The 13793-nt window shown below is 39.5% G+C and overlaps 1 protein-coding gene across 1 annotated transcript; it reads right to left on the reverse strand.

The window, feature by feature from the left end:
• Nucleotides 1-12399: 12399 nt before the first annotated feature.
• On the reverse strand, nucleotides 12400-13648 carry LOC122530959. The gene is made up of 2 exons (XM_043658408.1): nucleotides 13527-13648; nucleotides 12400-13073 (listed from the first exon to the last, which is right to left on the reverse strand). The coding sequence occupies exons 1-2, from the start codon at nucleotides 13627-13629 to the stop codon at nucleotides 12742-12744; spliced, it is 435 nt and encodes a 144-aa protein (XP_043514343.1). The 5' UTR covers nucleotides 13630-13648; the 3' UTR covers nucleotides 12400-12741.
• Nucleotides 13649-13793: the final 145 nt, after the last annotated feature.

A 13793-nucleotide genomic window follows, 5' to 3' on the forward strand; every position in this document is an offset into this window, starting at 1 on the left:
CGTCAAGTGTATAATTTAATGCGCCGCGGAATGGAAGAATCCGCGTTCGAATGCAATCCGTTCCATTTGAATATTCGATACCTCGGACAATGGGATGCCAAAAACGATATTTACCGAAATAACATGGAAGAATGAACTTTCATGAATCCGTCCATATGAATAGCCTTTTGAATAAGAAGTCCTGAATATCGAGGATAGACAATGGACATTGTGAGGGTTTCGCGGGATTTTTCGGCTGTACGGACTTTCTTACTGAGGCCTTTGGTCTTCGACTGTTATTCTTGTTTATAGATAATTACACGACTGTTATTTTTACTCGTAATTATCTGCAACTTATTGCTTCGCAAAATAATTCTTCTTCTTTATCTGTTGTTCGATTGATCGTTATGAGTGCCTAGATTATTTTATTTAATACATATTTAATTATTCAATATTTTACTTATTTCAATTACTTAAATCAATGAAATCAATAATGAAATCAAATTGAATTTGAAATTTTAAAACGTAGCGACGCAGTGTTTAGATGTAGATTTTTATGCATTTATGGAAAATTTAAAAATGCAAAGATGCACATAGCGCACAGAAATATTTAAAGGCTAGTACTCGTTATAGCATTCAATGGATAAAATAATTTCATTTTTTTAATTATCTTCGTGGAAATATAAAGTGTGGGGTATATTACCTTGAAAATCTTGATGCAACGCGACAGATGTAACGGACGTCGAAAACAATGATCGCGTGTATATAATTTATTCCTCGAGACACTCGTTGATTGCAATATGGCCCGTATTCTTTATTCATATTCTCGCAGTAGCCCGGAGAAAAGAAAGACCCCTCGAAATACAATGGACAGCGTAATTAAGGGTCAAAAGTTTTTAGCTTCATTAATTACGCGAACACTTCAAACGATGCCATTATCATTCCCGAGAATGCAGCAAGCAAAATGGTGCGCTATGCATAATGTAGTTTCATTTCTTCTCCGCTTCGGGGCCATTTTTCTGAATCAATTCGAGGGAAAAATAGGAAATATGAGTGCCTTAATTGCGACAGGCTCGTAATTATATTAGAATAAAAAGAGATGGTAACAACCGAAACTGCAGTTTTATTTATTTTAAGCCCTCTGTCTAGGCATCGTTGCAAAATTATTAATAATAATTGAAAAAAAGAAATTGTACGATTTTTTAATTTTCGAAAGTGTTGAAATTTGTTAGTACAAAAATGAAAAACAGTAACATTTTAATTTTGCATTGATAGAAATAACTCGCCATAGGAGATAAATTAAAAGATAAGATAATTTAAAAAAAAAAAAAAAAAGAAAATGGTCTTCAATTTGGCGACAATCGGTCACTAGCAGCGGATAATTCAAAATGGAAGTGATAGTTTGCAATATCACCGGTAGGTGGCAACACTAATGCTCGCCGATCAGACGAACGTTTGATTTGATGTTTTCTTTCTCAAAAGTGTTCGTTATGGCGAAGTGATACACATGCTCGTTAATTGAACGTTAATTTGTGTCGTGTTAATTATTAATTGATTGAGGAAAACTTGGTGAAAGTGTTCGAACTCTATGTTAAAGTGTTTGTCACAGGAAATTCAACTCTTTGAGACGATGCTTCAAAATTTCGCAATGTTCTATTAACTAATCAATTCGGTAAGTGCAAATTCTACGGATACACATGATCTTGGAGATTGAAGTCTCCCCTTTTGCAACAATCCCTTAAAACTTGCAATAAATCGTATTTCCTATTTTTACAATAAAATCAAATGAATTGTTTCGAGATTGACTGAAACCTTAATCGATATTCGAAGGCAGTACGAATTAACGATTATTCTAATCTACGTACGTCATAATTCGACTTTAATATGTCAGCCATTAATGACACTTGTTCCGCATTATCGGTGAAAATTTGTTATCTTTGCAAATGAACTATATAATAAGCATTAATCAAGAAAATAATTATACCATTTATTGAATAAATGATATCCAGATGTAACGTACTATTACTTCAGTTTTTATAGGTACATAATTTGGAGGCATTAATTAATTATATATATTAAGTATTTTCTCATTTCATAATAATTCAAATATTTTACAGTATATGTTGATACAATATATACTGTACACTTAGTATATTATAAGATATTAAGAAATAATACCCAATAATAATAAATTTTATAATATATATTAGAAAACAGATATACATTTTATAATATATTATAAATAAATATTATATTATTATATTAATATTTAATAATATATTATATTATTAAATATTATATTAAATAAATGATACACAATATTAATAAATAATATAAAATATTCGAATTTTGATAAATTAAGAAAATACAAATAATACATATAATACTATATTATAATATAATGTTAATGTACTAATAATAAAATATACAAGAATATAATGTAATTGATATAATATAATATAATATAATATTAGAATATCAGTATAGATAATATAATATAATATTGGAATATTAGAATAGATAATATAATATAATATTAGAATACTAGAATAGATAATATAATATAATATAATATTAGAATATATTATAGAATATAATATAATTGATACAATGTTACCGATTCCGTGACTTTCTATTCTGTGAATATTGTCGACTAACGCATTGGTCGTGTAAATTCGTAATAATCCGCAACAAAGATCGGATCGGCTGGTTTGTATACATTTGTAGGATATACTCGCTGGCAGTCCGTCTTGTATTGTTTTTCTTTTTTGTTTCCTCTCGTTCGACGATATTACCTAGCCATGTACACGTTCAGACCTGTTCTCTCCTCCGAGCGTGTTCGAGCACAGTGTTTCGTATTCTCCATTTCGTGATTATGCTTCGATCGACGAACGCCGAACATTTTAAAAGACAGTTTGACGGATCTGGACGTTCTTAGTCGACCTATTTTTTCAAAGTTATATTACCCTGGTATTTCGGTGACGTTGATTGTGAACGTAGCGGTGGCCTCGAGGTCGCTCCTGTGTGAAAAGTGGCGTGCCCTGGTGAATTCTCTCGCTTCATCCTCGCAGCCGATTTTTCAGGTAACAACTTCTAATTTTTATCAGTCTATTGGATTCTGTTCCAAATACTAGAATAGATTGAAATGTAGACCGTATATTTTCTACGTGAATCTATATCACCCGGTGAATCGTCAATGAATTTCCACTTGTACGGTTTGATGTCTCTTTCTTCATGCTTAGATTATATATATATATGGTGACGTTTTCACATTGATATTAATTTTACAAATACCTACGGCGAAGCATTGCAATAATTTAACTAGCTTTTAAATAAAGCAGTGCATAGAATACTACTTTTTTGCATATTTTCTGGATATTGATGTATCTTGTTGCAATTACTGTCCGTGCGATACAACGAATATTACATCAATTGGGAATTAATTTCAGCGGCTTGTAATTTCGATCAACTTTGCATGTCAGTTTCATTCTAAATTCTCAATAGATATCTAATCGAGAAACGAGATTTGCATTACGACAAATTCCTTCTCGAATATTCGAAATCCGAGTAAGATTAACAGCCCTCGGAAAGTGGAACGTTCCGTTTTATTTTGCTTTATTTTCTAAAATAATTCGTCGAAAAGTTCGAAGTAATGCGTATCAAATACACAGTCCACGTTTACACGCAGCGAGGAACGGCAATGTTCGCAACAGGAAAACAACGGCACGAGAAGGACACGATCGGGTGGGGCATTGATTTTTCGAAAAGTAAACGGAGCAGAAGTATCGGTATTACCTTTGCCATTTGTTTGGCCACGTTCTCGTTTTTTCCTCCGGCTTCTCCAGACCGAAAATGGCGGAGAATTATGAGCAGGTTATAGTTTTACGAAGGGTTGGGCGCGGGGGGTCAACAATTTCGCTAGGTAGCCGCGAGTCAGAAGCCAGGCTGGAATCGGTCGGAAGGAGGGTTTGGGGGGGCAGGAGGGGGCCTTCGTATTCGGACCATTAGTCCAATACGGCAATTCGTCAAATCGGGAGAAATGTAGTATCAATAACGTCCCGCAGCTGCTGCCATCGAAGCATGCATTTTCCTGACGCGCAAATTGCGCGCGCGCGCGCAAGTCCTCTCTTCGGAACATACACGAGCGACAATTGTTTCCGATTTTCCCCGATTCCCTCGGCCAGCAGGCCTCCGCCTCCTCCCCTTTCCATTGTTTTTGCCCCGTCCCGATGTTTTTCCAGCTGTTTTGTCACCACGTAATCTGTGAATCGATTCCTCGATTGATACCGCTACGGTAAATCTTCGACCGGCCTTTTTTCTCTCCCCGATGGGGAGAGCCTACCTCCGCCGCTGTTGTAACGTCCTTTTAATGACGAACATTCTAATGATTCGACGAGAGTCTAACACAGGACGCGTGATTATTGCGGGATTCCGTTGCGTTTGTTTCATCTGGTTGCGAACAGTTTTCTAAAGAAAATTGCAAATTTTCACGTTCTCGCGTTTCGTCTGAGAAATCGCGACTTTAATGATTACAGCGGTAATGATTGAATGGTTGTAAGTATATATGGAGAAATTCGTAGGTATATTTGAACGAACATAATATCATTATTATACGTTTATGATATATATCATGTTTCTTTTTTTTACTTGATGCAAATATCTTGTAATTTTTTGTATTTTCCTTTCGTGATAATTTTAATTATCGCACATTTTCGCGAACCGTTATAGTTTAAAATTTTAAAAAGTCTCGTTAGACGATAGATAAAAACTACTGGACACTTGCAAGATACAAAATATTCTCTGTGTTAAGATCTACGACTTAAGATTTCCAAGAATTTTAGCTACGAAAGTAAACAACAAAATTCCCGTATATTCGTCAATATTTATTTCTCTCTTCCATTGTTTCCTTATTTTTGCCCATTATTATTTCACGCTTTCTACAACGAGAAACATCGCCGATATTAATAAACTATCGTTACGATCATCTTCCCGCGTTCGAAATTCGGGATATTTTTCATCGTTAGCACGCTGCTAAACACGTGTCCGAGCACGGACCACGTGTCACCGTTAATTTCCTGCGGTTTCCATTCTCGAAATCGTGCCCGACGCAGCTCTACGACCGATGTGTGATGTTTGCGGATAAATCCTCCGGTGGCCTGCCGATGCTGACTCCTCTCTTTGCCTTGGACCTTCTTCTCTCTTTCACCATCGAACGCCATCCCCTTTGCCTGCTCTTTCTTCGTTGCTCTTTCGCCCGCTTCCTTCCACCTACCGGTATTCCTCGCTAAATAATAAATACGAGAGGGTTCTCCGGGAATACCCCGAGGGTGCCATTAGCGGGGTACAGGCCTCGGACCACCCTCTCGGCACCCTTCTCCGAAACCGTCCTCCGGCTTACCACCCTGCCTTCCTCCTCCTCCTCCTTCTCTTCGTCTTCTTCTCTCGCTCACAGCTTCTTCCACGACCCGAAACGCGAGTCTAATACACTTAGAGTGAGGAGAGACGCGGCATCTCGCGCGTCTATGGGTGTAAGGGCGAGGGTCTCGCCGATCGCTTTATGGAGGCAGCCTCTTTTCTTTTCGTTTTCCTCGACGGGGCTTGACGAACCGAGGCCACGAATAGACCACGAATGTCTTAAAGTTTACAGGAAACACCGTCGGGTATGACGATATTTTCAATGCGATCGGCCGCGGCGTTCGTTCGCGTTCCTCCTCTTGTTCCTCATTCTTCCCCTTTCTCGTTATTCGAGCTGACGTTTTCGGCTATCTGGTTTTTACCACAAATAGAAAGAAGTTTTCGGAGACGTACATCTACATCTTCAACTTCGAGGATACGATTTGCATCTTAAAGTTGCGCGCATCGAAATACACGTGGTCGATACGATTTTTGGAAATTTTACAGAAGTGTAATATTCGTTGAGCTTTTGAATTATTCAATTTCGACGATGAATCACAAGCACGCGCCTTCCGAATACGCTTCGTCAAATCAATGAAATCTCCGTTGCACTGAAAATTGTCGCGGGATTTCAGAGTATGCGTTATCAATCGTCTTCTTCATTAACATTACTCAGATCAAGTTGCAGTGTATTCCTTAATAAACAGTACACGTGTATGAAGAAGATTCTACCTTCCTTGATTCCTTTCACGTGCATTTACACGGTCAAAACAGTAATCTGTAGTTCCTGCGCTTTGGTCGAAGAAGCCACGATTAATCTCACATCGAAGGAACGACCACGATGTCGAGCAGAAAACTTTTAATCAGTGGACAGCACTTTCATCTCTCTCTCTCTCTCTCTCTCTCTCTCTCTCTCTCTCTCTCTCTCTCTCTCTCTCTCTCTCTCTCTCCCCTCCTGTTTTTTTTTCTTTTTTTTTCTCGTCGATCTTTTCCCCTCTCCTGGATAGAACAGACCAAGCTTCGTTCAGAATTCGATGCAAAGAAACATTGAATCGGTACCGTCCACCTCCGGATATCTGTACCAGGCTCCCTGTAGATCTAATAGGGCGAGCTGGCGGACGCCTGGAAAACGTTGACCACTCGCTCTAACCGGTCAAACGGTTAATCGAGGCCATTGCGACCGACAGTGGTTCTCAGCCCTACCCCTCTCTTCAATTTCGATTTACAAACTCCCGCCGAACTCGTACTACTTTCCGAACTTTCGATCGTCGGGTGTATATACACCAGGAATAGGGATCTATTTTCTCACTTGTCCTGATTAAGATAAACTTCAACGAACGTCAAGAATATTCCCTCGTATAAATAGAAAACCTCGTCCCGTTACGTGTATCATTCCGTCGAATTTTCTTATTCGGACTTTTATTATTTCGTACAGAGGTAATTAAAAGAGTACGCGATTTAGACAGTACTAAAAAAAAATGGCACTGAACCAACCCTGTAAACCCTAGCTGATGTCGAACATTGGAAATACAAATTTCGACTTTGCAGAGTGTCAATTTTGGAACTTTTACTTTGCATCCATCAGCAAGTGTTTAACAATTAAGTATCTAAAATTTTTGGTATATTTAATTTTATCACCCGATCCCCTTTATCGAAAGTCAAGTCGAACATCCAAAAATCTCAATAATCCAACGTAAATTGGTCACCCCTAGCGCTTCTAGATTAAAATGATGAAAATTCTTCCTTTTTTTTTTTCAACCCTAAATTTGCGCGTGCCTGAATCTTCTTTTTCCTTTTTTGCTTTCAGATGAGTTTTTCGACTTCGGTTCGCTGATCTTTCGTCGCTGGGAGGAGATGCATTCGCGTCGAGAGAGGATCGAAGGACGCCAACGCATCGGGAACATGCAGCCGGGGAAATGCGAGGCGGCATCGAGGGGTAAGTATCAATAATTGAGCACCATGGGGGTGGCTCCGCTTGGCCATTTAGCGGTCGAACGAAGGGGATGGACCGCGGATACCCATGGTACGGGGATATCGGTGGATGTATCGCACGGCGAGGCCTGCTATCGACATGTCGACGATGCCAGGCCGGGGCTGTATATTCCACGATATAGGAAACTATCCTAGCCGCGATCATGATACGCGAAAATACCATCTGTCATTCGGGGGTGCGTGCCAGACCTCGTTCCAGCGGCCGACCACCACCCACCTCTCTCTTTCCACCACGATTTTCCAACCCCTCCCCTTCGTTCTGTTGAAGGTTTCCTTCTTTTCTTTTTTACTCTCCTTTTCTTCGTTATTCTTAGCGGCTTTCTCTTCGGATAGATAAAGACGACACACAGCGGAGGAAATCTTTCACGAGATTGCACAATATTTCCTTTTTTGTTTTTTTTTTTTGTTTTTTCTTCTTTTTAGAATACGGTTTAAATCCTTGTTTCTCCGATTTACGTTTAAACATAGACTTTTGCAATCGATTGTGTTTGAACGAGAGTTTAAAAGTATCAACTATTTGTCTTGTTGCAAGTTCGTGTGAACGAAATTTTATTGTAATATTTTACTCTTACACGTGGCATCACGTGAAAAAGTTAAATTGCCTGTTCGTGCGTTTGATAAATCTTTAAATGTCGCTTTCAATTTAATTTTCAAACTTTTTGATTCGATGCCTACTTTCCTGCCATGGACCGACATTTCGTCGGTTATTCATACTTTTACTAAATTCAAGTATGGTGAACAAATTTTCAAATGAAAGAAGTGGAGAAATATTCTTTTTTTTTTTTTTTCACACAGAACCTAACCTGTGCCTAATCATATCACGATTTCAGCTGCACGTTGCACAAAGGTGCAAAGCTTGCGAGTTTGTTTAGCAGATTGGTTCGACCTCGGTGTAAAGTTCACCGGTACTGAAACGGCCGAAAATGTTTCCTTAAATAACGCGACCCAGTTTAATCCACCGTTCCGTCGAACAATTCTGCATCTCGAAACAATCGGCGCAAACGACGCGTACGAGGCACAGGCGTGCATTGAAGCTAGTTGCCAGCGACGCTGGCCGCTGCTCCCGTGAATAATTGTGTCCCCGGTAGTTGAATTCATTTTCCAATTAAGAGGCCTACGATTTGCATCCGACTCTGGCCGAATCGATCGATCGTCGCCATTAAATTCGGGTCGTCAACGATCGCGACAGCGGTGAAACGTGGTTAAGCGTGGCTAACGATAGCCCGACTCGTCGTCGTCTCAACGATGCGTCGAACAATGTGTACTTATCGCAGCGCCGAGCATTCCCTTGAAATCGAACCACCATTTTTCTTTTTTTTCTTCTTTTCTCTTCTTTTCACGATTGTACATCGCGCCATTCTTCCATTCTTCGTCCGCCGTGAAATCCTATCAGTCGCCTTTAAAAGCTAGCGAGCCTCGCGTTGATACCTCGCCGGTTCCGCGCCGTTGTTAAAAAACTTGTCCTCCGCGTGGAGAACGCTCGCTCTTTCGACGTTACCGATTCTACGAGATCGGCAGACTGTTCTCGAGTCTCTCTCTGATTTTGGGAGCGATTCGAATTACGCGTATTAATCGATGGGTTGACAAACTCTTGATTTAAATCACGAATCTTTCGTACGCGTTGATTCGCGGCAATATTTGTTACACTTTTTTTGGTGTGATTTTTGGAAAGGAGTGAGTTATTGGCAAATATAATGTAAACTGTGCCTGACCATACACGTGGACGTACTACTTGAAAGTGAAGTAGTATTCAATCTTTTAGAGCAACGTAATACCAAACGCGAATTTATATTGACACTTTTTATGCACTTTATGTATAATAATCTTTCGTACATTAATGGGCAAACATAATACGGAATATATCTGACCATATTTATGTACGTACTTTGATAGCAAAGTGGGACAATTTTTTGGGATCAATGATTCTATAATAATAACGCATCCAGGATTTACAGAAACATTGATGAGACTTTTGCAAAGTTAATGTACCTTTTGGTACCTATTTTAGAATCATTTTTTCGTAGATTAATAATAAATTAATAAACTTTATCCCGCGCGTAGTCAATCATTGCAAATATCTATTCTACTTGTTCCAAAGTATTAAATGAATGTGTTTAATAACGACGGATAAGAATTCACCTGTTTGCGAAAGAAGGGGATAGACACGCTGCATCCAATCAGAAACTAAAAGGTACATTGTCAATTATTTTTCAGTCTTCGTTAATAATTATTAGACTAAGCTACACCGTCACGGTGGTCACGTGCGCGCGTGTAACAGTACAATCCTTCGTTCCTCGGATACGTGTTTCAAAACCGTGATCTTCGAGTAACGTAGTGAGTGGTTAGAGAGAAGTGTGGGGTAGGGGGAGAGGAGTGAGAGAGTCGATCGGTAAAATTTCTCTCGATGCGTCTACGCGTCTGGTGCCGCGTAGTTGCGCCTCCGCGTTTTAACCCCCATTAGTGACCCAACCCTTCCCTCCTCCGCACCGAGTACTCCGTGTACGACTGAGAGAACGCCGGAACTCCGTTACACGGAACAACTTAATGTTATGTAAAAATAGCCGGGGGTTTCCCCGGACCTGGTGGCAGACGCACCACGCCAGGTTCTCTCGCCGGTGGTATATTAATGCAGGGGTCGAAAGAAGAAGCGAAAACGACGAGGAAAAGCGACGAGACGGCAGACGAGTGCCAGTCGAACCTCGGAGCAGATGCTCACCGGTTGGAATATCTAAATAAATCCGCGTGTCGGCCACCCTTAAAATCCTTGAGTCGAATAAGTAATAACGTTCGCCGTGCGGCAACCGGGTTAGATTCTCTCGCTCCCTTTTCCAACCGTTATTCCGCCTTGCCCTTGCCTGCATAAGCGAGCGCGTCCGATTTCGGGACTTTAATTGGCCCGGGGGAATTCCGCTGCGTGGACTTTACTTTACGAGGAAACTTTCGGGAGATATTTCGTGCCTCGTCCCGGAGACGGGTGGCTTTCTTTCTTTTTTATTTCTCTACCGCGCGCGAGAGAGAGAGAGAGAGAGAAGAGGTACGAGCAACCGCGATGAGATAGTACCGTTCTTTTTTTTTTTTTTTTTCTTCGTGGCGCGAGGTTTAATCAGTTTCGCCGACGGACTTGCGCTCGATCCGGCTGGATTACGGAATCGTTGAAACAGGTGAGACAAGTTTCGCTGTTTGTTTCGTTTCTTCCCCTCTTCTTTGAACTCTTGGAAGTTTGGGACGTATTTGGGAAGTAATATCGGGGAACGTTGCAATCGCTGCACGGTGTTTCTGATCCGTTGTCACGTTTCTTGCGAATCCTCTGGAATTCGAATCGAAATTCTCAGTTTCGATTCTCTGATCCTCGCCAAGATCTTCGTGCCGTCGCGGTTTTACTTTCGAGAAGATGTTTAATGTAAAATGGTGGCCGAGAGGCCACGCGTATTAATAATATACGTGAATAAAAAACAAGTCATTCTCGTAACTTACTTCGAACGTAATAACTTATTATAAGTTTCGAAACCAACAACTTATAATTAGTTGGAAAGGCAGGAGAATGAACAGTGAGGTAGTAAAAATTAATAAAGAAAAAGTTGGCAAAGCGTGGGAAGTTAATGAAGCATCGCCTTGATACAAATTTGTCGAAGAAGAGAGAGACGCAAATTCTGAGATGTTTGGGATTCTAAATAAAAAAAGATGAAGATCTAAATTTCATTCATTGAAACATTTCTTTTCCGTGAAAATTGCTCGAATCAACCGAGGGAAGGGAAGAGGATCGCTTTAAGTTGGAAACTATCCAAAGAAATTCCAAAGACTTCTTCATCTATTTATTTGCCCGTATAAAGACCTTATTACGTGCAGTAAAAATAAGAAAAAAAATAATTTAAATTCTGCTCGTTATAATTCTTCTTTCCGCAGCAGAGATGCTCGAATAAACGAAATCCGAAGATCGCTTTAAAGATCGATCGTTGCTCTTCCCGATTCTGGAATCGAGCTGTTGCCTGGTAAATTACATCTGTTCTTAGCGAGGAATTAGCCGATAGTCTAATCGCCGGCTTTGAGCAGTTTTCGTACATAGATTAGCGAGTACGTTGCACGCGTGTGCAAACATACGAGAGGCGGTGGAGTTGGTCGCAACGACAGGACGATTTACGAGGTTTCACAGGCTCGCCTGTCGGCCAGATAGAGCGAATGTGTCAATTACGATAAAGCTCATCGGCGATCGATGTATCTGATGAAATTATTTAGACGCCCGCTGTCAAGCAACGACGCGAACCTATCCCCCTCCGGTTCACCGCGATATTACGCGAGCCGAGTTCCACTATTGTATCGCAAATACAATTACTCTACCTATAAATGTTCCTGTTCTGTTGCACTCTAGTTACTGCTTTATTTATGCATCTCGAAAGTCTGAAACGTGAAAAATTTCCCATATATTTATAAAGTGGAATGATTTTAGATATTTCACGATACTAATGGAAAATTATACATTCTGAAATTTCATTGTGATTATATTGGGAAATTCGAAACGAATTGGAAAATGTACGATCTGTTCAAATATTTAGAATATTTTAGGTACGTCAGAATGATAGATATGTTTCGATTGTATGTTAGAATATTTAAAATATTTCAGATACGTCGAAATATTTAGCAAGATCATGTTTAGCACCAATGATATTCGCATTATTTGCCGAAGTATTTACATTACAAAGTATTTGTATTACGAAGTATTTTTTTTTTATATTTTACATTTCCAGAATGGTCAAATTTCACATTGTATTCATAACAATTTTCCATGTGGTAAAGGTCCAAATATTTCTACGAGTCACTCTGAATCATACATACTTTACAATAAAAATGTATACAGTATCTATTTAAGATACCAATCGTGGCGAACTATAAATTTATATTAGTGAATCTCAAACAGATATCCTTATTCCTCTCCGCTTGAACAATATAGCACAAAGAAATTCGTCAAACACGATATCATTAATAAAATTTATTCTAAATATAATATCATACAGGTATAAAATTAGATACTACGTTGTCAAAGTTACAGACTTAACGTAACATTCCATCCATTATCATCCTCTTACCGTCGATAAAACAAAATCAGACATATCTAACTTTCAACTTATCTCCGAAATTTATCAAGATATCACGCGAAAGATATCAGAAATTCTCTGTATAGTCGCACTCCGTCTTGCACAGCTATCGTCTCCGTTGTTTGTTCTTAAACATAGAGTTCGTCTTTAACGCGTGTCTCTTTAACGTTTCACTTTATCTTGCAATTTATCGCGGGTAGTTCGTTCTTGGTGAACTTGTCAACTTCTTCGCCTCGTTCTCGTAACTTTCTCCTCCACGTTCACTCTTTGCCTCTCGCTTTTCGCCTCACTCATTATCCGCATAAACATTGATCTTCTCCTCGAGCATTCTCAGCTTGTCCTCGTCCGATAAATTACACCCGCCGCCGTTTGGATTATCCGTCGTGTAATTTTTAACGCCGGAATTCCTGCCGTTCGTGTCATTCTTTTTCTTGTCGATCTCGGTCAGTTTTTCGAACAGCACCTTGTCTCTCGACGCTTTTCTCATGTCCTCGCCGAAGGCTACCTCTTCCAATTGTTGTTCGTTCTCCTTTATCCAAGCTTGCCGTTTGTTGAGCAATAATATTTCGTCCTCCAGTCGATTTTCCCCTGTTATCGGTTCTTCCTCGTCGATCGAGTCTGTTGAAGTGCGATAAATCACAGTTGAAATAATCGAAGTAACTAAGGATTATTATTTCGATTAATTCTGTTGTTGCAGCCGAAAGGAAACGAAGTTTTCAGAACATTTAACAACCTCTTTCGCTGGAATGATGTACCACGCACGTCGAGAATTTTTTGTTCCAAAATTATAATGTTTCCTCAGTTTTAAGTATATTCAAGTACAACCCAGGAAAAACAAATAATACAGTTATTACTTCTTCCAGTAATTTCTATCCAGTGATATCATGCCGACGAGTTTAAAAAGAAAGCGACGAATTACGAGTAATACGGTTCGGTCACTCGTTATGGTCCGCAATCAGTTGCCAGCGCAAGTGGTCAACAACTCCACTGTTTGGCAATTCTTTCATTACGTCTGTCGATGAACGTAAATTGCCCGAAATCGTAGAAAATGGCGTAATTTCAGAAGATTACCTTTGTTCTCTTCGTTGAAATTATTTTGTTCTTTAGACTGGACGCTAGCAAGTGACTTGGACGCATCTCCTTGAATCCTCGCACCTTCCTTCTGATCGATCATATTATCCTCTTTCAGATTGTTGCTCGTCTTCTTCCAGGATCCAGCACTGTGCTTGTGTAAAAATATGATCATAAAAATATGACGAACGTCGTTTAATCTTCCACTGATCGTTAGACTGTAGATGATCGTGCATTTGTAAAGAAACCACGCATTTACAAAATGAT

This window comes from Frieseomelitta varia, unplaced genomic scaffold, assembly GCF_011392965.1.
Source record: "Frieseomelitta varia isolate USP_RPSP 00005682 unplaced genomic scaffold, Fvar_1.2 scaffold_367, whole genome shotgun sequence".
Lineage (NCBI taxonomy): Eukaryota > Metazoa > Arthropoda > Insecta > Hymenoptera > Apidae > Frieseomelitta > Frieseomelitta varia.